At 53.5% G+C, this 27,800-nt stretch overlaps 1 protein-coding gene across 1 annotated transcript; it reads left to right on the plus strand.

The window, feature by feature from the left end:
• osbp (oxysterol binding protein) lies at window positions 1-26,861 on the plus strand. Its single transcript, XM_078536626.1, has 13 exons — window positions 1-214; window positions 3,244-3,494; window positions 4,443-4,641; window positions 11,349-11,460; window positions 13,590-13,644; window positions 16,985-17,173; window positions 19,116-19,361; window positions 20,865-20,985; window positions 21,197-21,300; window positions 22,000-22,095; window positions 23,244-23,428; window positions 25,118-25,335; window positions 26,368-26,861. The coding sequence occupies exons 1-13, from the start codon at window positions 19-21 to the stop codon at window positions 26,526-26,528; spliced, it is 2,133 nt and encodes a 710-aa protein (XP_078392752.1). The 5' UTR covers window positions 1-18; the 3' UTR covers window positions 26,529-26,861.
• Window positions 26,862-27,800: the final 939 nt, after the last annotated feature.

A 27,800-nucleotide genomic window follows, 5' to 3' on the forward strand; every position in this document is an offset into this window, starting at 1 on the left:
CCAAGGACCCAGGCAGAGATGGGCCACACATGCCGTGGGACGATAAACCTGGCCACTGCCAACATCACCGTGGAGGACTCGTGTAACTTCATCATCTCCAACGGGGGAGCTCAGACCTACCACCTGAAGGCCAGCTCTGAGGTGGAGAGGCAGCGCTGGATCACCGCCCTGGAGTTGGCCAAGGCCAAGGCAGTCAAGATGCAGGCTGAATCAGGTGGGTGGTGGTGGTGGGGGTGGGGTGGTGGGGGTTGACATTGAGGGCCCCCTCTTCTGGTGGGAAGAGGTGTCAGAGGTTCACTGCGCTGGGGGAGGGGGACGCCAGGGATTCACTGTCCCGGAGGAGGGAGTCGCCAGAGGTTCACTGTGCCGGGGGAAGGGGTCGCCAGAGGTACACTGTGCCGGGGGAGGGGGTCACCAGGGATTCACTGTCCCGGAGGAGGGAGTCGCCAGAGGTTCACTGTGCCGGGGGAAGGGGTCGCCAGAGGTTCACTGTGCTGGGGGAGGGGGTCGCCAGGGATTCACTGTGCCGGGGGAGGGTGTCGCCAGGGATTCACTGTGCCGGGGGAGGGGGTCGCCAGAGGTTCACTGTGCCGGGGGAGGGGGTCGCCAGAGGTTCACTGTGCTGGGGGAGGGGGTCGCCAGGGATTCACTGTGCCGGGGGAGGGGGCCGCCAGAGGTTCACTGTGCCGGGGGAGGGGGTCACCAGGGATCCACTGTCCCGGGGGAGGGAGAGGCCAGGGGTTCACTCCCAGGGGAGGGAGAGGCCAGGGGTTCACTCCCAGGAGAGGGGCATGTCAGGGATCTACTGTCCCAGGGGAGGGGCATGTCAGGGATTCACTGTCCCAGGGGAGGGGCATGTCAGGGATTCACTGTCCCAGGGGAGGGGCATGTCAGGGATTCACTGTCCTAGGGGAGGGGCATGTCAGGGATTCACTGTCCCAGGGGAGGGGCATGTCAGGGATTCACTGTCGCAGGAAAAGGGGACACCAGGGATTCACTGTCCCGGGGGAGGGGGTCACCAGAGGTTCACAGACCCGGTGGGTGGGAGGGGAAGCGGACACCAGGGATTCACTGTCCCGGGGGAGGGGGCCGCCAGCGGGCACCAGGGATTCACTGTCCCGGGGGAGGGGGCCGCCAGCGGACACCAGGGATTCACTGTCCCGGGGGTTCACTGTCCCGGGGGAGGGGACCGCCAGCGGACACCAGGGATTCACTGTCCTGGGGTTTCACTGTCCTGGGGGTGGGAAACTGTCCCGGGAGACAGCAGTGGGCCCTGACAATATTCCAGCAGTAGCACTGTAGACCTGTGTTTCAGAACTTGCCGAGCGCCTAGCTAAGTTGTCCCAGTACAGCCTCGACACTGGTCTACATTGACGGGCAGATGCCATGGCCCAGGTGTGTCCTGTCCACAAAAAGCAGGACAAATCCAACCTGGCCAATTACCGCCCCATCAGTCTACTCTCGCTCATCAGTAAAGTGATGGAAGGGGCCATCAACAGTGCTATCAAACGGCACTTGCTTGGCAGTAACCTGCTCACTGATGCTCAGTTTGCGTTCCGCCAGGGCCACTCAGCTCCTGAGCCCTTTGGTTCAAACATGAACAGTGGAGCTGAGCTTGGTGAGGTGAGAGTGACTGCCCTTGACATCGAGGCAGAAATTGACTGAGTGTGGCACCAAGGAGCCCGAGCAAAACTGGAATCTATGGGAATCGGGGAAACTCTATGTTGGTTGGTTGGAGTCATACCTAGCACAAACAAAGATGGTTGTGATTGTTGGAGGTCAATCATCTCCGTTCCAGGACATCACTGCAGGAGTTCCTCAGGGTAGTGTCCTTGGCCCAACCATCTCCAGCTGCTTCATCAATGACCTTCCTTCCATCATAAGGTCAGAAGTGGGGATGTTCACGGATGATTGCACAATGTTCAGCACCATTCGCGACTCCTCAGAGACTGAAGCAGTCATTGTCCAAATCCAGCAAGACTTGGATAATATCCAGGCTTGGGTTGACACGTGACAAGTAACATTCGTGCTACACAAGTGCCAGGCAATGACCTTCTCCAACAAGAGAGAACTAACCACCGCCCTTTGACATTCAATGGTGTTACCATCACTGAATCCCCCACTATCAACATCCTGGGGGGGGTTACCATTGATCAGACACTGAACTGCACCAGCCATATAAATACTTTGGCTACAAAAGCAGGTCTGAAGCTAGGAATCTTGTGGGGAGTAACTCACCTCCTGACTCCCGAAGCCTGTCCACCATTTACAAGGCACAAGTAGGATTGTCATGGAATGCTCTCTATTTGCCTGGATGAGTGCAGCTCCCACAACACTCAAGAAGCTTGACACCATCCAGGACAAAGCAGCCCACTTGATTGGCACCCCAACCACAAACATTCACTCCCTCCACCACAAACGCACAGTAGCAGCAGTGTGTACCATCTACAAGATGCTCTGCAGAAACTCACCAAAGCAGCACCTTCCAAACCCATGATCACTATCATCTAGAAGGAGAAGGGCAGCAGATAGATGGGAACACCACCACCTGGAAGTTCCCCTCCAAGCCACTCACCCTCCTGACTTGGAAATATATCGGCCGTTCCTTCACTGTCGTTGGGTCAAAGTCGTGGAACTCCCTCCCTAACAGCACTGTGGGTGTACCTACACCACAGAGACTGCAGCGGTTCAAGAAGGCAGCTCACCGCCACCTTCTCAAGGGGAAACTAGGAATGGGCAATAAATGCTGGATCCAGGCAGCGAAGCCCACATCCTGTGAATGAATATGAAAAAAAAAGGAGGGGGGGCGCCAGGTGTTCACTGTTTTGGGGGAGGGGGTTCACTGTCCCGGTGGGTGTGACGTGAGGGTGAAAGGTCACCTCTTCTCTGGGACAAGGGGAGGTGAGCCGCTTCCTGCCCTGTGGGATTTGGACCATGAGGTGTTTAATGTTTGGTGGTGACTGGGTCGATTGGGGTGGATGCAAATGAAGCTTAAATCGCCCCCGGTGGGTGCGTTTGACCAACGTACCCCTGGCCTCTACCCCTCCCCATGTAGGCAAAAGTGAATGAAGATTGGTTCCCTCTGGGTGAATGAGATTGAAGAATGGATCTCCAACCCACCCCCCCCCCCCCCCCCCCCTCCACCCCCACCCCCACCCCCACCCCCTGCCCCCAGCACAAGATGTAGACGAAGACTGTGGTTTGACTCACCCCATTAATTTGATGCCCTCCTTCTATTTGAAGATGACTCTGCAGATGAGGAGCCAGCCTCACAGACGGACAAGACAGAAGTACAGAACACGCTGCGGACCCTCACCAGCAAGGTGGAGGATCTATCGACGTGCAATGACCTCATCGCCAAGCACGGCACGGCCTTACAGCGCTCGCTGAGCGAGCTGGAGAACCTCAAGCTGCCTCCCGAGAGCTCGGAGAAGATTAAACAAGTCAACGAGCGAGCTACACTCTTCCGTATCACCTCCAATGCCATGATCAACGTGAGCCAGCGTGCTACCATCTCCCGCCATTACTGTAGCTCCGTGACTGTCACTCAGTAACCTCTCTCCCCAAAACCGTGCGTTACTGACTGTATCTCTACTGATGTTAATCCAGCTCCCTCACACTGTCACTCAGTAACCCCTCTCCCCCAGCGCCCTGTGTTACTGACTGTATCTCTACTGATGTGAATCCAGCTCCCTCACACTGTCACTCAGTAACCCCTCTCCCCCAGCGCCCTGTGTTACTGACTGTACCTCTACTGATGTTAATCCAGCTCCCTCACACTGTCACTCAGTAACCCCTCTCCCCCAGCGCCCTGTGTTACTGACTGTACCTCTACTGATGTTAATCCAGCTCCCTCACACTGTCACTCAGTAACCTCTCTCCCCAAAACCGTGCGTTACTGACTGTATCTCTACTGATGTTAATCCAGCTCCCTCACACTGTCACCCAGTAACCCCTTTCCCCCAGCACCCTGTGTTACTGACTGTACCTCTACTGATGTTAATCCAGCTCCCTCACACTGTCACCCAGTAACCCCTCTCCTCCAGCATCCTGTGTTACTGACTGTATCTCTACTGATGTTAATCCAGCTCCCTCACACTGTCACCCAGTAACCGCTCTCCCCCCAGCACCCTGTGTTACTGACTGTATCTCCACTGATGTTAATCCAGCTCCCTCACACTGTCACTCAGTAAACCCTCGCCCCCAACACCATGTGTTACTGACTGTACCTCTACTGATGTTAATCCAGCTCCCTCACACTGTCACTCAGTAACCCCTCTCCCCCAGCAGCACCCTGTGTTACTGACTGTACCCTTACTGATGTTAAAGCAGCTCCTGAGCACTGGTGCAATGTGACGAGCCGATGCTTATTGCTGACTGCTGCTTAACACGCTCTCTTTCTCAGTCCCTGTATTATTTATTTTTTTTGTTTGTTTTCCCAGGCTTGTCGCGATTTCCTGCTCATGGCACAGACCCACAGCAAGAAGTGGCAGAAAGCCCTCCAGCACGAGCGGGAGCAGCGGATCCGGCTGGAGGAGACACTGGAGCAGCTGGCCAAACAGCACAACAACCTGGAGCGGGCGTTCCGAGGAGCCACGGTCCTTCCGGCCTCCAGCGCGCTCAGCGCCGGCTCCGTCAAAGGTAAGGGACGCTGGTGAGTGAGCCTCTTCTTCCAGTGTTCCAGGCAGGACTCTCTAGGAGTTCTTTGACATCACCTACCGTTCCCCATCTTACAGGGGCGGGGGGTGGGGTGGGGCGAGGCGATGGCGTCGTGGTATTGTCGCTGGGCTAGTGATCCAGAGACCCAGGGTAATCCTCTGGGGACCCGGGTTCAAATCCCACCACGGCCGAGGGTGGAATTTTAGTTCAGTAAAAATCTAATGATGACCGTGAAACCCTTGATTGTTGTTAAAAACCCATCTGGTTCACTCATGCCCCTTTGGGGAAGGAAATCTGCCGTCCTTACCCGGTCTGGCCCACACGTGACTCCAGACCCACAGCAACGTGGTTGAATCTTAAATGCCCCTCTGAACAAGGGCAGTTAGGGATGGGTAATAAATGCTGGCCTAGCCAGTGATGCCCATGTCTCATGAATGGAAAAAAAAGTCTTCGATACTCACTCCCTCGTCGACACCAACGCAGAGTGGCAGCCGTGTGGACCATCCACTGCAGCAACTCGTCGAGGCTCCTTCGACAGCACCTTCCGAACCCGCGGCCTCTTCCGCTCTAGCGGGATGAGGTACGTGGGAGCACCATCACCTGAAAGTCCCCCTCCGAGCCCCACACCACCCTGGCGTGGAACGACATCACTGCCCCTTGGGCCAGTATCCTGGAACCACCCCTCCCTGCACCACATGGACTGCAGCGGCTCAAGAAAGCAGCTCAGTGCCACCTTCTCAAGGGGCAACCTGGGATGGGCAGTGAATGCTGGCCTGGGCAGTGAATGCTGGCCTAGCCAGTGACGCTCACATCCTGTGAAAGAACAGAAGAAGATGGAGTGTCACGTCGGGTAGTGAGAGGTTATTCACTTTGGTACGAAGAACGTAAAAGGATATTTTTGTAAGGGTGAGAGACAAGTAAACTCGTGTATTTAGCGGGATTTGGAAAGCTGCACGCAAATGCAAAGTTAAAATTGGGGCAGAGCAAACAAAATGTTGATCTTCATTGTAGTGGGTTGGAGCACAAAGGTAAGGGAGTTTTGTTGTGGTGCTCTGATGAGGGAGACCACACCTGAACTGTTGTGTACTGTACTAATATGGCAGTCGTCTTGTTAAAACCGATTGGTAGTTAAACAGGTGATGGGCATTCATTGTCCCAACTGAATAGAATAAAAAGGTACAGCTGGAACACTTTTTGTGCGGAATCTACTAGGAAGTTTGTAGCACTGAGGAGTTGTCTTGGAAATAAACCAGCTTTAACCAAGAGACCAGCCTGGATGAATTCTTCCACCACAGCCTCTTATTGTGAGCAACATACTGTGTTGGTCTCTGTGCCGAAGGAAGGGCGTACTTGGAATGGGATGAAACTAAGGCTCCTTGGATGAGGGGGTTGTCCGATAAGGAGAGATGGAGTAAAATAGGCCCTTGTTCTCTGGGGATTTTTGAAGAAGGGCAGGTGATTTCATTGAAATGTATAAAATTCTCAAAGGTAAAAGCCAAATACTGCGGATGCTGGAAATCGGAAACAAAAACAGAAAATGCTGGAGAAGCTCAGCAGGTCTGACAGCATCTGTGGAGAGAAAAAAACAGTTAACGTTTTGAGTCCGTATGACTCTCCTTCAGAGCTAAAAAAAGGTTTTTAGTGCTGAAAGATAGTTATATGGACTCGAAGCGTTAACTCCTGTTTATTCTCCCCACAGTTGAGTGTTAGACCTGCAAAATTCTTAAAGGGTCTGACAGGACAGATGCTAGGAGGATGATTCCTCTTGGCTATGGAGTCTAAGTTGAAGGGTCAGAGCCTCAGAATAAAGGGTTTGCCATTTAAAACTGAAATGAAGAGAATTTTCTTCACTCAGAGGGCTGTGAATCTTTGCAATTCCCTACCCAAGAGAGCTCTTTTTAAAAAAAAAAAAAGAAAATTCATTCCTTCATGGTTTGTGAGCGTCGCTGGCAAGGCCAACATTTGTGTCCCATCCCTAATTGCCCTTGAACTGAATGGCTTGCTAAGCTGTTTCAGAGGGCACATTGCTGTGGGCCTGGAGTCACATGTAGGCCAGACCAGGTAAGGGGTTAGAAACGTAGAAAGTAGGAGCCGGAGTAGGTCATTCGGCCCTTCGAGCCTGCTCTGGCTTTAAACATGATCATGGCTGATCCTCCATCTCAATGCCGTACTCCTGATCTCTCCCCATACCCCTTTAGAACCTAGAAAACTATCTTATTTCCTTAAACATGTTCAGGGTCTTGGCCTCCACAGCCTTCAATGGTAGGGAATTCCACAGGTTCACCAGCCTCTCCGTGAAGAAGCTTCTCCTCATCTCAGTCCCAAATGGCCTACCTGGTATCCTGAGATTGTGACCCCTTGTTCTCGACCCCCCACCCCCCCCCGCAACCCAGCCAGAGGGAACATTATCCCTGCATCCAGTCTGTCCAGCCCTGTCAGAATTCTATATGTTTCAATGAGATCCCCTCTCATTCTTCTAAACTCCAGTGAATACAGGCCTAGTCGGCCCAATCTCTCCTCCATACGGCAATCCTGCCATCCCAGGAATCAAGTCAGGTGAACCTTTGCTGCAGTCCCTGTGTGGCAAGTATGTCCTTTTTCTGACTAACCCGATTTCCTTCCCTAAAGGACACTAGTAAATCAGATGGGTTTTTATAACAAATCGCGGGTAGTTGGCATGTTCACTCAGGCCAGTTTTCATTTCCAGTCTTCATCTATTGAATTTAAGTTGCACCAGCTACCAAGGCCGGATTTTAACCTGGGGCCTCTGGATTATGTGTCCAGTGACATTATCACTACACCACCGCCTCCCTGTGCATGCTCAGTGGTTGAGTATATTCAAGGCTGAGACTAATAGTTTTCTTTTGATCCTCTTTTAAAAATTTATTTTATTTATTCATGGGATGTGGGCTTGGCTGGCTGGGCCCAGCATTTATTGCCCATCCCTAGTTGCCCCTCGAGAAGGTGGTGGTGAGCTGCTGCCTTAAACCGCTGCAGTCCATGTGGTGTAGGTACATCCACAGTACTGTTAGGGAGGGAGTTCCAGGATTTCGACCCAGCGACAGTGAAGGAACGGCCGATATATTTCCAAGTCAGGATGGTGAGTGACTTGGAAGGGAACTTCCAGGTGGTGGTGTTCCCATTTATCTGCTGCCCTTGCCCTACTAGTTGATAGTGGTCATGGGTTTGGAAGGTGCTGTCTAAGGAGCCTTGGTGAATTTCTGCAGTGCATCTTGTAGATGGTACACACTTCTCCCACTGTGTGTTTGGTGGTGGAGGGAGTGACTGTGGATGTGGTGCCAATCAAGCGGGGCTGCTTTGTCCTGGACAGTGTCAAGCTTCTTGAGTGTTGTGGAAGCTGCACTCATCCAGGCAAGTGGGGAGTATTCCATCACACTCCTGACTTGTGCCTTGTTGATGGTGGACAGGCTTTGCGGAGTCAGGAGGTGAGTTACTCGTCGGAGGATACAATAGCCTCTCACCTGCTATTGTAGCCACAGTATTTATATGGCTCGTCCAGTTCAGTTTCTGGTCAAGGGTGACCTGAGGATGTTGATAGCGGGGGATTCAGTGATGCTAATATCATTGAACATCAAAGGACGATGGTTAGATTCCCTCTTGTTGGAAATGGTCATTGCCTGGCACTTGTGTGGCTTGCATGTTACTTGCCACTTGTCAGCCCAAGCCCTGGATATTGTCCAGGTCTTGCTGCATTTGAACATGGACTGCCTCAGTATCTGAGGAGTCCCGAATGGTACTGAACATTGTGCAATCATCGGCGAACACCCCCACTTCTGACCTTAGGATGGAGGGATGGTCAGTGATGAAGCAGCTGAAGATGGTTGATCCAAGGACGCTACCCTGAGGAATTCCTGCTGTGATGTCCTCGAGCTGAGATGACTGACCTCCAATAGCCTCAACCATCTTCCTTTGTGCTAGGTGTGACTCCAACCAGTGGAGAGTTTTCCCCCTGATTCCCAGTGACTCCAGTTTTGCGAGGGCTCCTTGGTGCCACACTCGGTCAAATGTGGCCTTGATGTCAAGGGCAGTCACTCTCACCTCGGGAGTTCAGCTCTTTTTTTTTATTCATTTGGGGGATGTGGGCTTCGCTGGCTGACCCAACATTTATTGCCCATCCCTAGTTGCCCTCGAAGATAGTGGTGAGCTGCCTTCTCACCAGGTCCAGGCTGCTGTCCATGTGGTGTAGGTGCACCCACAGTGCTGTTAGGGAGGGAGTTCCAGGATTCTGACCCAGCGACAGTGAAGGAACGGCCGATATATTTCCAAGTCAGGATGGTAAGTTACTTGGAGGGGAACCTCCATGTGCTGTTCCCATCTATCTGCTGCTCTTGTCCTTCTAGATGGTAGTGGTCGTGGGTTTGGAAGGTGCTGTTTAAGACACCTTGGTGAATTGGTGCAGTGCATCTTGTAGATGGTACACACACTGCTGCTACTGTGCGTCGATGGCAGAGGGAGTGAATGTTTGTGGATGTGGTGCCAGTCAAGCGGGCTGCTTTGTTCTGGATGGTGTCCAGCTTCTTCAGTGTTGTAGAGGCTGCACTCATCCAGGCAAATGATGAGTATTCTATCACACTCCTGACTTGTGCCTTGTAGATGGTGACAGGCTTTGGGGGGCCACGAGGTGAGTTATGCGTTGCATGATTCCGAGCCTCTGACCTTTTGTAGCTACAGTATTTATATGGCTAGTCCAGTTCAGTTTCTGGTCAATGGTAACCCCCACCCAGGATGTTGATAGTGGGGGATTCAGTGATGGTAATGCCATTGAACATAAAGGGGCGATGGTTGGATACCTTGTTGGATATGGTCATTGCCTGGCACTTGTGTGACCTGAATGTTACTTGCCACTTGTCAGCCCAAGCCTGGATATTGTCCAGGTCTTGCTGCATTTGGACATGTCAGTAACTGTGGAGTCGCGAATGGTGCTGAACATTGTGCAATCATCAGCGAACCTCCCCACTTCTGACCTTATGATGGAGGGAAGGTCATTGATGAAGCAGCTGAAAGTGGTTGAGCCGAGGACACTACCCTGAGGAACTCTTGCAATGATGTCCTGGAGCTGAGATGACTGACCTCCAACAACCACGACCATCTTCCTTTGTGCTCGGCATGACTCCAACCAGCAGAGTTTTTTGCCCCTGATTCCCATTGACTCCAGTTTTGCTAGGGCTCCTTGATGGACTCGGTCAATTGCTGCCTTGATGTCAAAGGCAGTCACTCTCACCTCACCTTTTATCCATGTTTGAACCAAGGCTGTAACGAGGTCAGGACCTGAGTGTCTCTGGCGGAACCAAACTGGGTGTCAAGTGAGCAAGTTGTTGCTAAGCAAGTGCCATTTGATAGCACTGACAACCCCTACCCTCGGGATAAGAAACAATATGGGGAGCGACAGGAAAGTGGAGTTGATGTAGGAGATCAGCCATCATCTGACTGACTGGTTGAGCAGGCTTGATGGGCTGAATTGCCTACTGCCGCTCCCATTTCTTATGCTCTGAATTATCTAGAATGTATAGCACTGAAACAGGCCATTCGGCTTAACTAACCCACACTTATGTTTACGCTCCACACGAGTATCCTCCCATTCCATCCACCTCAGCTGCCTTTTTTCTTGTGTTCATTCATGGGATGTGGCCATCGCTGACTAGGCCGGAATTTATTGCCCATCCCTAACTGCCCTTGAGTCGGTGGTGATGAGCTGCCTTCTTGAACCGCAGCAGTCCGTGTGGTGTAGGTACACCCGCAGTGCGCTCAGGGTGGGAGTTCCATGATTTTGATTCAGCGACAATGAAGGAATGGTGATACATCTCCAAGTCAGGATGGTGAGTGGCTTGGAGGGGAACTTCCAGGTGGCGGCGTTCCCACCCTTCTGCTGCACTTGTCCTTCGAGATGGTAGTGGTCGTGGGTTTGGAAGGTGCTGGCTAAGGAGGCTTGGTGAGTTCCCTGTACTGTGTCTTTTCCATCACCTTTTCTCTTCACTACTTTCATTTACGTGGGGCCATCTACATGGCGAAACATCTCGAGGTATTTCATGGGCGCGATATCAAAAATTCACACTGAGGTGTAGAGAGAGATTAGGACAGCTGATCAAAAGCTTGGCCAAAGAGCTGGGATTTGGAGAGTCATAAAGGAGAAGAAAGAGAGAGAGAGAGAGAGAGAGAAAAAGAAAGGTGGAATGGTTGAGGGAGGGAATGGACCCAAGCAGTTGAAGGCATGGCATCCAATGGTAGAGCAAGGAAAATTGGGAGGTGACAGAAACCTTTTATAATCTGCGCTGTCAGTTAGGGCAGTTAGCTTTGCAGAGAGCAGGAAAGACCCAGGCCTTAATCCCGGCCTCGCGCTGATAACCCTGATGACACGCGGTGTGGCACTGAGCAGGAAAGGCCCAGGCCTCAATCCCGGCCTAGCGCTGAGTTAACCCTGATCACACCTGGTGTGGCACCGAGCTGCTCGCACAGATCAGGAAAGGCCCAGGCCTCAATCCCGGCCTAGCGCTGTTTAACCCTGATCACACCTGGTGTGGCACCGAGCTGCTCGCACAGATCAGGAAAGGCCCAGGCCTCAGTCCCAGCCTAGCGCAGAGTTAACCCTGATCACACCCAGTGTGGCGCTGAGAGCTGCCCGCACAGAGCAGGTAAAGGCCCAGATATACTGAAACACTTTGTGTTTTCAGGGAGTACCAGTAGCCGGGACCTGAGTGACGAGGACGATGAGAATGAGTTCTTCGACGCGATGGAGGACGTGGCGGAGTTTATCACGGTACAGGCTGATTCCCGGTACCACAGGTCAGTGTCACCGCTGGGGTTGCTTTACCCGGTGCCAGTCGTCAGCCTCAGCGGCTGCACAGAAGATGTGCTCTTTCGGTAGAGTTCTTCCCTGCTCCCGCCGCCCCACCATCCCCCAGCCCTCCCAACATGGAAGGCCAATGTCGCTGGGCCAACACTCTCCACTGCCCGCCCACCATTACCCCTCCGCCCTTTCCAGGAGGTTCCCCATCGTCCTTAATCGTATACGCGTGAGCTCAGGGAGCTCGCAGATATAAAAACCGAAAAGGGAGAACCCCCTCTTCCCCGGTGCCTTTCGCAAGCCCAGGCCGTCCCGCCACGTTTCAATCAACCTGGCACAGCAAAGGAGGAGGCCGTTCAGCCCATCGATTCCATGCAGGCTCTCGGCAGAGCAATCGAGTTAGTCCCACTTCCCCGCTCTGTTCCCGTAGCTCTTCCAGGTTGACTTCCCTCAAGTGCCGATCCAATTTCCCCTTAAAGTCATTCATCGTCTCCACTCCCCGCTCCCCTTGTGAACAGTAGTCGTTGCTCTTTCATGCGCAAAGGTTGGCGATTGCCATCGGCAAAGCTGCAGAGGCCATGGTCCCTGCAGCGTTTGGTGTGTCCTCAGGATGTTCGATATCACAGTATCAATGAAAAAACGTTAATTTTGTGATTTGTGTTCACAAACACCCCTAATTCTATGGTTAATAAGTTAATGTCTCCCACTCCTTCGAGGAGGACCTGCACCAGCTATGGCGGCTACGACACAGCTGATCTCCAGTATGGCGATTAATGTTAATATATTCACCTATAATCCCTTATCTTACAAACCTGCATTGGCTCTCAGGCAATGTGTTGATTTTGAAATGCTGACCCTTGTTTTTGAGTATCTCCATAGCCTCGTCCCTCATTTGCTCTGTAACCTCGTCTAGCCCCTGCAACTCTCCCTATCCCTGGAACCTCCCTCTGCCCCACAATCCTTTCTATCTCTGTAACCTCCAGCCCCTGCAACCCTCCCTATCTCTGTAACCTCCTCCAGCCCCTACAACCCTCCCTATCTCTAACCTCCTCCAGCCCCTACAACCCTCCCTATCTCTGTAACCTCCTCCAGCCCCTACAACCCTCCCTATCTCTAACCTCCTCCAGCCCCTACAACCCTCCCTATCTCTGTAACCTCCTCCAGCCCCTACAACCCTCCCTATCTCTCTAACCTCCAGGCCCCTAAATCCTCCTAACTCTAACCTCCTTCTGCTCCTACAACCCTCCCTATCTCTCTAACCTCCAGCCCCTACAATCCTCCCTGACACTAACCTCCTTCAGCCCCTACAACCCTCCCTATCTCTGTAACCTCCTCTAGCCCCTACAACCCTCCCTATCTCTGTAACCTCCTCCAGCCCCTACAACCCTCCCTATCTCTAACCTCCTCCAGCCCCTACAACTCTCCTTAACTCTAACCTCCTCCAGCCCCTAAATCCTCCTAACTCTAATCTCCTTCTGCTCCTACAACCCTCCCTATCTCTCTAACCTCCAGCCCCTACAATCCTCCCTGACACTAACCACCTTCAGCCCCTACGACCCTCCCTGACACTAACCTACTCCAGCCCCGACAACCCTCCCTATTTCTGTAACCTCCTCCAGCCCCTACAACCCTCCCTATCTCTGTAACCTCCTCCAGCCCCTACAACCCTCCCTATCTCTGTAACCTCCTCCAGCCCCTACAACCCTCCCTATCCCTGTAACCTCCTCCAGCCCCTACAACCCTCCCTATCTCTGTAACCTGCTCCAGCCCCTACAACCCTCCCTATCTCTGTAACCTGCTCCAGCCCCTACAACCCTCCCTATCTCTCTCACCTCCTCCAGTCCTTACAACCCTCCCGATCTCTCTAACCTGCAGTCCCTACAATCCTCCCTATCTCTGTAACCTCCTCCAGTTCTAGGCTTTTAGGTGCCCCTGATGTTAATCGCTCCACCGTTGTTGGGTGTTGCCTTCAGCTGCCCTTTGCAAAACTTACCACAGCTACTGTTCCCACTGTGCCGAGACCTTTATTCTAAAGATGTCGTTGATCCCTCCCCCTGGCCTGTCAGTCAGGAGTGGGAGGGGCTGTTGTGTGCAGTTTTGTTCAGTAACATGGGTTCTCTGGTTGCAGAAGGACGGGCAGCAACATCAGTGGAGCCAGCAGTGAAGGAAACTTCGAAGATCAAGTGAGTATTCGCTTTCCACCTGGCCTGCTCGCTGACAAACATCTCCCTGTCTGCATCGGGTGTCTGCTTGTTGAGCTGGCGAAGGGGTGGGAGGGTGGTGCAGGGCGGGGTGCATGAAGTCAAGCGAGAGCGGGGACAGCAGTCAAAGGGAAGCTCCGGGACTGTTCCCGGGGTTGTCCTGTCGGCCCTGGGCACCATTGCTCAAGTCACGATCATCTTCCTCTTCGGTCGCAATGGAGAGGAACAGTGTACCGTAAACAGTGAAGGAGAGTGGGAGGGGCTCGGAGTAGAATCCTGGAATGGTTACAGCACAGGGGCATTCACAATGTCAGACTACGCCAGCTCTCTTCAAGCCCCACTCACCTGCCCGCTTCCCTGTAGCCCATGATTTAAAAAAAAAAATTCTTCAAGTGCTTATTCCGTTCCCTTTGGAAAGCCGCGATTGAACCTGCCTCCACCACGCTCTCAGGCTCAGATCCTAACCACTCGCTGCGGAACGAGACCTCTTGTCGCCTTGGGTTCTGGAGCCAGTCACTTTAAGTCTGCATCCATCTGGTTGTCCATGGGGGGAGCAGTTTCCCTCATATCTACTCTGTCCAGGCCCCTCAGGATTTTGAACACCTCTGTCAGATCTCCTCTCGACCTTCCCTTCTCCCTGGAGAGCAGCCCTGGCTTCTCTGAGCTATCCTCATCACTCCAGTTCCTTCTGCCTGGATCTATTTGTGTAAATCTTTTCTGCGCCTTCTCTAAAGCCTTCACATCCTTCCTCAAGCACCCGTGTTCTGAATTGGATGGACACTATACTCTAGTTCAGCCCTAACCAGCCTCTTACAAAGGCTCAACATAACTTCCTTGCTTTTGTATTCCATACCTCAATTACCTCTGCCTTTCTAACCACTTTCGCAAGCTGCCCTCTCACCTTCAACCATATGTGCACCTACACCCTGAGGTGTCTCTGATCCTTCACTCCCTACCAGACTCTTCTCGTGCTCTCCCTTTGCGCCTCTGTTATTTCCTTCTTCACTGCCCCGCTCTGAACAGCAGGTCAAAGGCTGCAACATGGGCCTAAATGATACCAAGTTGACCAGAGGTGTGTAACGAGGATGGGTTAAACTTGATTGGGAGCGGGGGTTTGGAAGTAGGGATGCCCCCCCCCACCCCCCCAGGTGGGAAAGTGCAACGTTACGACATCGCCAAGCACGTGCAAAGACCCTGAGAGTCGGGGTGGAATATATTAACAGCAAAGGAGGCGACGGGAGCTTTATTTATGCGGTGAGTGGGAGTGCACTGCCCGAGAGCGTGCCTGGAGGCAGATTCGCTCACAGCTTTCAGAAGGGAATCGGACAATTACTTGAAGAGGCTAAGAATTGCAGGGCTCGGGGCGAGCAGAGCTAGCTGAGCTGCTCTTTCAGAGAGCTGGCGCGGACGTATTAATGGGCTGGATGAGGTGTCACCGCGTTCTTCAGCCTGTCGGCTGTGTTTTGCTGGAATGTGCTTCGCCGCTGCGTTGGCATCGTAGCTCGGGGTACCCAGCGCCGTTAATTCTGAGGAGCAGAATTGAGACGTTCCCCTTCGAGCGGTGGGAGCTGGAGGATCCCCTCCGATTGTTTTCTCGGGACCTGCTGCCATTCCCGCGCTCAGTTGGGAAGAGGCTGGGAGAAGTGGGTTTAGTTTCCCTATGGGGGCGGGGTGGGGAGAGGAGAAAGCGGCGTAGTGGTAATCCTACTCGACTTATAATCCAGAGGCCCAGGCTAACGCCCTGAGGACTTGCATTCGAACCCTACCGTGGCATCTGGTGGGATTTAAATTCAATGAATAAAATCTGGAATTAAAAGCTTGGTGACCATGGAACTTTGTCAATTGTCGTCGGTGAACCAGATGGGTTATTTTTTTTTTTAATGTCTCTTTAGGGAAGGAAGTCTGCCACCCTTACCTGGTGTGGCCTACATGTGACACCAGACCCGCAGCAACGTGGTTGACTCTTAACTGTCCCTTTGAAATGGCCATGCTGCAAGCCACTCAGCTCAAGGGCTGTTAGGGAAGGGTAACAAATGCATGTCTTGCCACATCCCATGAAAGAATAAAAGAAAAAAGAAAAGCGATGTAAACATTGCACAGAACGTTGGTTGGACGAGACTTGGAGTTAATGTGAACAGCCCTGGCCTCCATGTTATAAAAAGGACATAGAGGACGTGCAAGATCGGAGATAGGTTATATCTGTCAGGAAAGCGCGAATGGACTGGGACCCCTAGGTTTCTTCAGGAAATTAGAAAATTGACCCGATCGACACCTTTTAAAATGGTGGAAAGGTTCATTAGGGCAAAGGTAGAGAAAAATGTTCCCGCGTGTCATGACAGCAGGGCCACCGGCAAATGCGATGGAGGAATGGGGGAGAAACTCCTTTACCCGGAGAGGGGTGAGAATGTGGAACTCGCTGCTGTCGAGACTGGCTGGTTGAGGTGAATAGTGCAGAACGTTTCGGAGAAAGCTGGGTCATCACACGAGGGAGAGAGGAACAGATGAGCTGACTGGGTTGGATGGTGAGTGTCGGAGTTGAGAAGACTTGAGATTTTTGTGAGGCAGCGTAATGGGGAGCAAAGGGACAGCTGACTGGCAGATCAGCTGTGAGAATGTAGCATGACCGAGGGGCTGAATGGCCTTTTCGTGTGCACTTGCTATGACAGTGTTCAGCCTAACTTCCGCCAAATGATTGCCAAAATGGTCTTTCTAGTGTTGCGGGAGTTGACTTTGTATCCTCCCAAGTCTGAACTTCTTGTAGTTTTCATGTGTCTGTCCCCTGTGTTTATCCGTCCCACCCCCACCACCTTCCCCCACACCCCAGCTCCCCACTGCCTTTCCTCCCCTAATACCATCCCAGACCCTTCCCCAGGCACAGGGCTGCTGTTCTTGTTTTTTTAGACTGTCTGTCAGTGAAGAGGAAAGTCAGAAATGGAACGCACATTGACCCGACGTGAGAGTCACAGGAGGAAGGGAGTTGAGCTGGGGAAGGAGCAGGAGTCATGTGGAGAATTGGTAGTGAGAGAGAGAAAGAGAGACAGACAGACAGAGAGACAAAGAGAAAGACAGAAAGAGGAGAAAAAGAAAGGAAGAGCTCGAGTGGATAGCAAGACTCAGAGCAGACGGTGACTGACAAAGGCTCAGGCTCATATACAAGAGAGGTATTCCTTCTCTTCACCCCCCAATTCCTTCTCTTCTCCCCCACACCCCCCCCCCCCCCCCCCCCCTCGAATGTCCTCGTTCTGTGATGTGCGATTCTAGGAGCGTTTGATTTGACTGTGGCTTGCATTTTTTTCCCCCTCCTTTTCCCCTTTGGCCCTAGACATTGGAAGAGCAGACGTCCAGCAGCAACACTAGCTCCAGCACCAGCACCGTGGAACTGGCCAACAGAGAGAGCGGGAGCAAGCTGGACCGGAGGTCCCGCATTCCCGACAAACCCAACTACAGCCTCAACCTCTGGAGCATCATGAAGAACTGCATCGGGAAGGAGCTGTCCAAAATCCCAATGCCGGTGAGTGCAGCTGTCCGGACGGTGGCCTGAGGTGGTGGGGGGGGAGGCTGGGTAAAATGACACGCGGAATCATAGGTCGAGGTGCTGCCCACTTGCCGTTGGTATGAACCCGCCCCCGTGGGCATTGAAGAGGGTACTCCGTCCAATCCGGCAATTACCCCACAGGCCAGTTGAAGAGGAGAAATTACAATCCCCGATCACACAGCGACCACAGAGACTCAAAGGCTTCCTTTAACCGGTTTTATTCAAGCATATGCAAGGGAGCCGCAATCATCCCGAAGAATGAAGACCCGGCTCCCAGACTGATTACATTTCATTACTTTTGTACTTTTTCTTAATACATTTGAGTACATTCAATCGGTAACCGACACACCGGTCCCACACTAACTCTATCCTATTGAGTACATAAACAGGTGATTTTGCTCACCAATTATCCTAAAGGTTGCATACATAATTATATTATATCCAATCAAAATTAAAACACGTACGCAAAGACCTTGGTTCTCACAGCTCAAGACTCTTTGCGTTTCATCAAAGCCCCCTCTTTATCCATTGTATGTCTTCCCATATCTAAGCTAAAACTATCTGCCCTTTCCCTATGTGAGAGGGGAGTACACCTAATCTAACTTACGTCCTTTCTTGTGTCTCTAGCCTGACTCTCAAGGCTGTGCAACGTTCATCTGGTAATCGTCAACTCTTAATATGCTGGGCAGCCATGTCTGTCCGCCTGGAGATTTTGTGTTCTTCAGTAAATTCTTAGCGTTCTCTTTTAGCATATTTAATTTTCCCCTAACGGGCAATGCCTTGACACTGCTAGGCGCTGGCAGCTTTGGCCTGCGAGCTCTGGTTTTCAGGAGGAGTGACTGGGATGGGACCTGCGACACTAGAGATGGGGAGGCAATCAGAGGGGGGGCCTGGCCCAAGTGGAATATACAAGCACGAGGAGACTTAAGATTTTGGGCAGGCGACGCAGGGCGAGCTATGGATGTACCGGGTGTTTTGTGGGAGGTGGAGACGGTGCCACAGTGGTAATATCACTGAACTGCTGATCCAGAGGCCCAGGATAAACCCCAGCGACCATGGGTTCAAACCCCACCATGGCAGCTGGTGGAATTTAAATTCAATTCATAAAATCTGGAATGCAAAGCTAACCTCAGTAACGTGAAACTATAATTGATCGTTGTTAATATTAAAAAAAAACCCCATCTGGTTCACTAATGCCCTTTAGGGAAGGAAATCTGTCCTTGCAGGATCTGTCCGGCATGTGACTGCAGAACCCACAGTAATATATTTTATTTATTATTCATGGGACGTGGGCGTCGCTGGCTAGGCCCCAGCATTTATTTCCCACCCCTAATTGCCCCTGTTCAGCGGGGCATTTAAGAGTTAACCACGTTGCTGTGGGTCCGGAGTCACATGTAGGCCAGACCAGGGAAGGACGGCAGATTTCCTTCCCTTAGAGGTTATGAGTGAAACCAGATGGGATTTGACAATGTGGTTAACTCTGAAATGGCCGAGCAGGCGACTCGGTTCAAGGGCAGTTAGGGATGGGCAACAAACGCTGGCCCGAGCTGGCGCCGCCCACATCCCATGAAAGAGTGAAAGAAAAAATAAACTATCTTTACACAGCAAACGGTCATGACCTGGAGCTCACTGCCCATGAGGAAAGTGGAAACAGGAGACTATTAATGATTTCGGAAGGAAAGTCGATGTACGGTTGAGGCATGTAAACTGGCACGGCTACGGGCGTGGGGGGGGGTAATGGGACTAACGGGATGGCTATACAGAAAGCTGGCATGGACGCGGTGGGGCTGAATGGCCACCTGTGCTCTTCTGACTTTACGATGAGACCCTGCCAATTCCTCACCCTGCCCTCGGGACTTTCCCTGTTGCTAACTCCTCTTATACCCCCTCCCTCTCTCTCTCTCTCTTTCCCCTGCAGGTTAACTTCAACGAACCCCTGTCAATGCTGCAGCGATTAACGGAGGACCTGGAATATCACGAACTCCTGGACAAGGCCTCCAAGTGCGAGAATGCCTTAGAGCAGCTGTGCTACGTGGCTGCCTTCACCATCTCCTCGTACTCCACCACCGTCTTCCGAACGGGAAAACCTTTCAACCCCTTGCTCGGGGAGACCTTCGAACTGGACCGAATGGAAGATGAAGGCTTCCGCTCCATCTGTGAGCAGGTGAGCAAATGCTCGCTTCCCCACCTCCCCTCCCACCCCAAACCCCTTACCGCTCAAGCCTCCATCCAATAAAGCCCACACAGCACCCACTTGGTGACAGCCATGCGCAGGGCGGAGTGGCTGCCCCACCTCAGGGTGGAGAGCAGGGAGTTACTTCCAATAGTTGAGTGCTAGGCACTGTGCAGCGAGAAGCAGGGCATTGTCTGTACCTAAATCCCTGCTGACTGGGTAGCAATAACGTACTCTTTACATGCAGCGCTATCATATCAATTTTATAGAGCACTATAATTTAATTGGGGGCGTTGGCTGGGGTGGGGGGCTGGTGTGCAGATGTCCATGACAACACATCCATTCAAAATGGCGGGTTGCCACCCGAAAAGCAAATCACTGTTCTCGAGCACCAGAAATCAGAGCATGAGTGAGCCATATCAGCCTGGGCACATAACGGAGAGAAGGCTTCACTTGCACCCTGGGTGGTGGAATTTAACAGCAGGTTCTCTTTATGGGGGCTGCACTATTGTCCCATGGAAGGTGAAATTTAATACACAGATGGGGAGGGTTGTAGGGGCTGGAGGAGGTTACAGAAATAGGAAGGGTCGGAGGAGGTTCCAGAGATGGGGAGAGTTGTAGGGGCTGGAGGTGGTTACAGAGATAGGGAGGGTTGTAGGGGCTGGAGGAGGTTCCGGAGATAGGGAGGGTTGTAGGGGCTGGAGGTGGTTACAGAGATAGGGAGGGTTATAGGGGCTGGAGGAGGTTACAGAGATAGGGAGGGTTGTAGGGGCTGGAGGTTGTTACAGAGATAGGGAGGGTTGTAGGGGCTGGAGGAGGTTACAGAGATAGGGAGGGTTGTAGGGGCTGGAGGAGGTTACAGAGATAGGGAGGGTTGTAGGGGCTGGAGGAGGTTACAGAGATAGGGAGGGTTGTAGGGGCTGGGGGAGGTTACAGATAGGGAGGGTTGTAGGGGCTGGAGGAGGTTGCAGAGATAGGGTTGTCGGGGCTGGAGGAGGTTGCAGAGATAGGGAGGGTTGTAGGGGCTGGAGGAGGTTACAGAGATAGGGAGGGTTGGAGGGGCTGGAGGAGGTTACAGAGTTAGGGAGGGTTGTAGGGGCTGGAGGAGGTTCCAGAGATGGGGAGAGTTGTAGGGGCTGGAGGAGGTTACAGAAATAGGAAAGATTGGAGGGGTTGGAGGAGGTTGCAGCAATAGGAAAGATTGGAGGGGTTGGAGGAGGTTACAGATAGGGAGGGTTGTAGGGGCTGGAGGAGGTTACAGTGATAGGGAGGGTTGTAGGGGCTGGAGGAGGTTACAGAGATGGGGAGGGTTTTGGGGCTGGAGCAGGTTGGAGGTAGGGAGGGCTATGAGGCTTGAGGAGGTTACAGAGGTTAAGATTCATTGTTGATCTGTCACTAGGAGGCGGCGCTGACCGGGAGGTTTTGGGAGAAGTTGTAATATTTGTAACCATGTGCTGCATTGACCCTCCCTCACCCGCCACCCCCTCCCAACAGGTGAGTCACCATCCTCCGGCCGCTGCCCATCACGCAGAGTCCAAGTATGGCTGGACGCTAAGGCAGGAGATAGCCATCGCCAGCAAGTTCCGAGGCAAATATCTATCCATCATGCCCCTGGGTAAGTAAACTGTGGACAAATCCAGCCGTCAGGGCTTACCCCTCCCCACCACCCTCCCCCTCCCCCCACAATGTGCATGTTTACACCCCGCTCCCACTCCCCCACCCGCACCGACAATGTGCATTCTTTCCGTGCCTTGGTGTGTGTGTGTGCCCCCACCCCCGCCAATATGTGTAGCCCCTCGCTGATGTGTGTGTCTTGTGCGCTGCAGGCACCATCCACTGTACCTTCCATCAAAGCGGCAACCACTACACGTGGAAGAAAGTCACCACCACCGTGCACAACATCATCGTGGGCAAATTGTGGATTGACCAGGTAAGGAAACGTGTGCGCCATGTCCAGTCTCGTGCTACCTGCCGCTGGCGAAGTGAGTAGCTCAAACAGCTCCCAAGTTGCAGTGGACAGACACGATACAGGATTTTGGCCAGGAGAAGCACAGAGCGCCGTCGGAGGGTCGGCGCCGAGGGAGCGCTGCGCCGTCGGAGGGTCGGCGCCGAGGGAGCGCTGCGCCGTCGGAGGGTCGGCGCCGAGGGAGCGCTGCGCCGTCGGAGGGTCGGCGCCGAGGGAGCGCTGCGCCGTCGGAGGGTCGGCGCCGAGGGAGCGCTGCGCCGTCGGAGGGTCGGCGCCGAGGGACCTGCTGTTAATTGTCGTGTACGGTTTTAGGGAGCGAATATCAGCATAAAAGGACCATTGGATCTCTGAACCCAGTTAACGACAGGTTTGGATAGATTTTCCCAATTCTGTCTGCGATAGAAGAATAATAGGGGTTAAAATGTCCAAATGGTGGGGACAGGTTACATCGACCAGGATTGTATCACCTTGAGTTTGGAAGATGATTTAAAAAGCGTTAGTAAGGTCGATAGTGAGAAACTATTCCCTCTGGTGGGGAGGGTGAGGGAGACCAGAAGAAAGGGTAAGAGCTTTAACATCAGCGCTAGGCCCCTTGCATCTTCGCAGGAGACTTGAATTGTCCAGTACCTCCCATCAACACCTTGTTTTTTTTTGCGCTGACAGAGCGGGGAGATCGACATCGTGAACAAGAAGACAGGGGACAAATGTCACCTAAAGTTTGCACCTTACAGCTATTTCTCCCGTGATGTGGCGCGGAAGGTAGGTTTCTCTTTAACGCAGAGGAGTTAGCAAGGACTCCTCGATCTATCCTCCCCTTCTCCGTCTAAACTCCCTGCTCATCCCTCACCAGTTGCATCAGGAGAGCTCCCTCAGCACTCCCCAGGAGATAAGACTCCCCAGCAACCATGGGTGAGGCCATTTGGCCCCTCAGACCTGCTTCAGCATTCATTCAGACCTTGGCTGATCATCTACCCTCAGCTCCACCTTCCCAGTGTCCCTTAATGCCCTTACTGTCCAGAAACCGATTGGGTCTCGGCCTCAAATCCACCCACGGACTGAGCTCTTGGGGCAGAGTTTTCCAAAGCTTCGCAGGCCACAGGAGTGAAGAAGCTTCTCCTCGCCCCCGCCCCAAATGGCCTCCCTTTTACTCAGAGGCTCCCCACCCGAGAAAAACACCCCACCAGCAATCTGCCCTGTCCAACCCTTGAGGAATGTTCACAAAATCTCCTCTCCCCTTCGGAAGGGCAGAGAAGGTCGTGCGCTCTGGCCGAAAGAGCAATGGAGACCGATAGGTCAGGAACTTTCAAAGGGGAAATCAAATCCCTTGAAGGGAAAATACCTGGAAAGGGCTGATGGGGGGTGGGAAAAGGGCAGGGGTGAGCTGGAAATGGGGATTAATTTGATAGCTCTCTCAAAGAGCTGCCCCAGAAAGCGGCCTCCTTTTTTCTGGGCTGTTCCATTGCACGAGGCTAGGGCGTTAATGGCAGTAAGGGTTGGCCAAGGAGGGCGGTGAAGAACGACGCAGACAGTGCAAGGTTCCATGGTCAGACTGGCTGTGGCCGTTCATAAAAGGGCTGCCCCCTTGTCTCGTCCCATTGCTCGATGCAGACTGGCGCCGCTCGGGCGATGTAAACATTCGTGTGCCACAGTCTCGCTCGCTCGCTCCCCCCCCCCCCGCCCTCAATCGCCACCCCGCGGGCGCCCACTCGCTCTGGCAGAGCGAGAGCGAGAGAGAGAGAGAGAGAAACCCCATTGCTCCCTCGTGCTTGGCAGCAAATTGAAAGGTGAGAAGCACGAGCGCTGCCAAAGCCGGGAGAAGGTGTGCCGCGCGGGGTTTGAGGTGCGGGGCGATGGTGTTAAAGCTCTGAACGCTCTGGTTTTCCTCCCCTCGTCGCTGGGGTCGGTAGGTCACTGGCCTTGTGACGGACAGCATGGGGAAAGCTCACTTCATCCTCTCAGGCACCTGGGATGAGAAGATGGACTATTCGCGGGTCCTGCACAGCAGCAAAGGAGAGAACAGCGCGGAGGGGAGGCAGAAGACTGTGTACGAGACCCTGCGGGGGAAGGAGCTGTGGAAGAGGCACAGAACGCCGTAAGCATAAGGACAGCTTTACTCTGTATCTAACCCCGTGCTGTACCTGTCCTGGGAGTGTTTGATGGGGACAGTGTAGCGGGAGCTTTACTCTGTATCTAACCCCGTGCTGTGCCTGTCCTGGGAGTGTTTAATGGGGACAGTGTAGAGGGAGATTTATTCTGTATCTAACCCCGTGCTGTGCCTGTCCTGGGAGTGTTTGATGGGGACAATGTAGAAAGAGATTTACTCTGTATCTAACCCCGTGCTGTACCTGTCCTGGGAGTGTTTGACGGGGACAGTGTAGAGGGAGATTTATTCTGTATCTAACCCCGTGCTGTGCCTGTCCTGGGAGTGTTTAATGGGGACAGTGTAGCGGGAGCTTTACTCTGTATCTAACCCCGTGCTGTACCTGTCCTGGGAGTGTTTGATGGGGACAGTGTAGAGGGAGCTTTACTCTGTATCTAACCCTGTGCTGTACCTGTCCTGGGAGTGTTTGATGGGGACAGTGCAGGGGGAAGCTTTACTCTGTATCTAACCCCGTGCTGTATCTGTCCTGGGAGTGTTTGATGGGGACAGTGCAGGGGGAAGCTTTACTCTGTATCTAACCCCGTGCTGTACCTGTCCTGGGAGTGTTTGATGGGGACAGTGTAGAGGGAGATTTACTATGTATCTAACCCCGTGCTGTACCTGTCCTGGGAGTGTTTGATGGGGACAGTGTAGAGGGAGCTTTACTCTGTATCTAACCCCGTGCTGTACCTGTCCTGGGAGTGTTTGATGGGGACAGTGTAGAGGGAGCTTTACTCTGTATCTAACCCCGTGCTGTATCTGTCCTGGGAGTGTTTGGTGGGGACAGTGCAGGGGGAAGCTTTACTCTGTATCTAACCCCGTGCTGTACCTGTCCTGGGAGTGTTTGATGGGGACAGTGTAGCGGGAGATTTACTCTGTATCTAACCCCGTGCTGTACCTGTCCTGGGAGTGTTTGATGGGGGCGGTGTAGAGGGAGCTTTACTCTGTATCTAAACGCGTGCTTCACCTGTCCTGGGAGTGTTTGATGGGGACAGTGTAGAGGGAGCTTTACTCTGTATCTAACCCCGTGCTGTACCTGTCCTGGGAGTGTTTGATAGGGACAGTGTAGAGGGAGCTTTACTCTGTATCTAACCCCGTGCTGTACCTGTCCTGGGAGTGTTTGATGGGGACAGTGTAGAAGGAGATTTACTCTGTATCTAACCCCGTGCTGTACCTGTCCTGGGAGTGTCTGATGGAGACAGTGTAGAGGGAGCTTTACTCTGTATCTAACCCCGTGCTGTACCTGTCCTGGGAGTGTTTGATGGGGGGAGTGTTTGATGGGGACAGTGTAGAGGGAGATTTACTCTGTATCTAACCCCGTGCTGTACCTGTCCTGGGAGTGTTTGATGGGGACAGTGTAGAGGGAGATTTACTCTGTATCTAACCCCGTGCTGTACCTGTCCTGGGAGTGTTTGATGGGGACAGTGTAGAGGGAGCTTTACTCTGTCATATCCATCAGTGGTGCTGGGGACAGGGACTTTACTGTGTTCCTGCTCGTGGTTGGCCAGCCGAAATTCAGGGACTGGGAGAGGGCACACAAGGCGCCTGTTTCGAGAGAGGGCGGTGGAGTGGAGGAGGTTAGTGAGAACTCGTAGGAAGAGGAAGAATTTAATCCCTCGACCCTTGCTCCTGTCCCACCAGCGACCACGCAGACTCGATGTACTACTTCTCGGAGCTAGCACTGACCCTGAACGAGCCGGAGGAAGGGGTAGCCCCCACTGACAGCCGCCTGCGGCCTGACCAGAGGATGATGGAGAACGGCAGGTGGGACGATGCTAACACGGAGAAGCAGCGGCTGGAGGAGAAACAGCGAACTGTGCGGCGTAAGCGGGAATCTGATGCCAGCAGGATATCGGAAGGTGAGGAGTGCGGCAGGAGGTGGGGTTTTGGGGGGTGGTGGGAAAGAGCGTCACGGGGAGGGAAAGGAGTGAGGAGGGCAGGCATCTCGGGCGAGGTGGAGGGTGGGGGGGTGGTGGTGGGTGGGGGGTGATGTCTCAGAGAAGATAAGGGGGAGGTGGGTTGGTGGGGAGGTGGGTAGGAGAGTTGCGGCAGTGGGGAGGCCCATCTGAAGTGGGATCTTAATTCCGTGTCCACCGCGTGCTGTACCCTGGCTTGCGAGAGTTTGGAACAGCGTGGAGGAAGCTTTACCCTTTGCCGAACCTGTGCTGCCCCTGTCCAGAGTGGGGTAGGGTGGCAGAGGCATGGGCTGGTGTGTCTTTTTCAAAGGAGATCGTTGCTGGGAAGACAGACGCGCTGTTGAAACCTTTCGCCCCCGGCGCTGACCGGCATAGGAATTCGCAATTGCAAAGGGAACAACAATTTATACTGCATGAGAAGAGTGTGGGGGTTGGTTGTCAAGTCGACGCTCCTCGAGCTGCTGCCGTGGAGAATACACCTGGGATCTGTCGTCCCTCACGCTTCCCTTTGATTCAAAACATGCCCTGGATGTGTCGGGCTCACCCTCCGCTCGCCGTAAGCGACAGGAAAGTGCCCAGGCACTGAATCTTTTAAGGATTAAACCGAAGTGTCGGGAGTGGCAGTTCCTCTGGCGGTATCCTCCGCAGTTGCGCCTCGCCCGATCGGAAGCAACCAATCGGCACTCTCTTCTGGTGCAGTGTAGATTGTTGCTCCCTCTGAAATTTGGTATTCTTGTACCTGTCCTGGGGGCTGCAGGGCGAAGCATTTCGACAGCGCGCCTCTCTTCGTCAGCCATTCCCAAGTCCTGGTGACTGAAGGAGATCGTCCCGCAGTGGTCTCCAGCGTGGGCTGGCTGGCCTCCTCCTGTGACGCGTTGACTGTGCAACGATGAGTAGAAGAGCTGAAAATAACTCTCACTGTACTCCCTCACCCCCCCACCCCCGTTTCCCCCCACCCCCTGTCTGATGTTGCAGGAACCACCACGACCACCACGCACGTGGACTTGAATTATCGGCCGTTGTGGTTTGAGAAACGCGAGGACCCTTACACCAAAGAGCTGGTGCACCTCTACAAGGGCGGCTACTGGGAGGCGAAGGAGAAGCAAGACTGGCACCTGTGCCCGGATATCTTCTGAAGCCCAGTGTGCCCACTGCCCGGTGTGTGGGTGGGGGTGTGTGTGTGTGTGTGTGAGTGAGTGTGTGGGGGTGTGTGTGTGTGTGTGTGTGTGGGTGGGGCAGGCAACTGGCCTGGACTTGGACTGAGCCATCGCTTCTGTCTGATTTCCCTCCCAGTGGGAGAGCCAGGAGGGGAAGAGCCTTGAAAGCCGAGGGGGATGTTCACTTTCTCCCTCCTTCCGTCCCTCCCTCCCTCCCTCCCTCTCTTTCTGTCGCTTCCGGGTGAAGATTTCCAGCCACCAGGATGAAAGACGACCCAGTTGTAAAATGGCGCCTGATATATTCTATATATAAAAAAAAAGAAATCGAAACTGTTCATGGGGTTCTTTGAGAAATCCGGCCTTCCTTTCTCACACTACTCCCTTGCCACCTGTGGCCGAGTGGACCTTTTCCTTTCCGACCGCGTGCACCTTCCCTCCCTCTGTCACCTGGGAGCTGCCGGGATGACCCGGGGCTCCTGGTGATCGCTGGAGTTTTGTCCCTTTGTCTTTTTCGTTCCTTGGACCCTCTGCTGAGACTGGTAGGGGGTGGTGGGGGGGGAAGGGGTGTGGTGGGGTGGGAAGGTGTTGGGTTGGCCTGGCCTGGTGGGGTGGGGTCCATCGCAGGGAGCAGGAGAAAGGGGTAGACCAGGGCGTGGACCCAGGCTGTCCGCACTTCCCTGGCTAGGCCTCGAGTGCAGCCCGCCCTTGCCCCAGGGAGTGTGGGCTCCCTTTCAGAGCAGGGATGGTGGGTTAGACGCGTTAACCTTGCGTTGAGGTGTTGGGGGGGGTTGGAGTGGAGCGAAGGGGTGGGTCGGGCCTGTGCGCCTTGCCTTTGAGCTGAAAGGATCAGGTTCACGACTCCTGGGGAACGAGAGGGGGTGGACTTCAGACCAGAGCTGCAGTTTCTACAGCTCATGGGTTCCGCTGCTTGGTGACAAGGTGGGGTTGGGGCTGCTGTGTTTCTTTTTTGTACAGAAACTGGTGATGAGGTGTGAGAGAAGATGGATGGAGAGCGAGCGAGTGTGAGATCGAGAGAGAGAGAGAGAGAGAGAGAGTATCCTTGGGGGTTTCCCGATATGGGAGGGTTGGTGAGAATGGAAGGGAGGGAGGGTGTGATGCATGTTCAGCTCCGCACTGCTGAGTGTGTGTGTGGGGTGGGGGGAGGGAGTGGGTAGGGGGGGAAGGAGGAGGGGGCTAGGTCAGTGCAGCAGGGCCGAATGTCTCTCCCCCCCCCTCCGCCCCGCCACCAGC

This window comes from Cetorhinus maximus, unplaced genomic scaffold, assembly GCF_964194155.1.
Source record: "Cetorhinus maximus unplaced genomic scaffold, sCetMax3.hap1.1 HAP1_SCAFFOLD_1366, whole genome shotgun sequence".
Taxonomy (NCBI): domain Eukaryota; kingdom Metazoa; phylum Chordata; class Chondrichthyes; order Lamniformes; family Cetorhinidae; genus Cetorhinus; species Cetorhinus maximus.

Bases quoted from the DNA above. Each gene is read 5' to 3' on its own strand.
- osbp (XM_078536626.1), top strand. From the start codon at position 19: ATGGGCCACACATGCCGTGGGACGATAAACCTGGCCACTGCCAACATC. The intron at 3,495-4,442 runs GTGAGCCAGCGT...TTGTTTTCCCAG, and splicing joins CCTCCAATGCCATGATCAAC to GCTTGTCGCGATTTCCTGCT. The intron at 11,461-13,589 runs GTCAGTGTCACC...CTCTGGTTGCAG, and splicing joins GCTGATTCCCGGTACCACAG to AAGGACGGGCAGCAACATCA.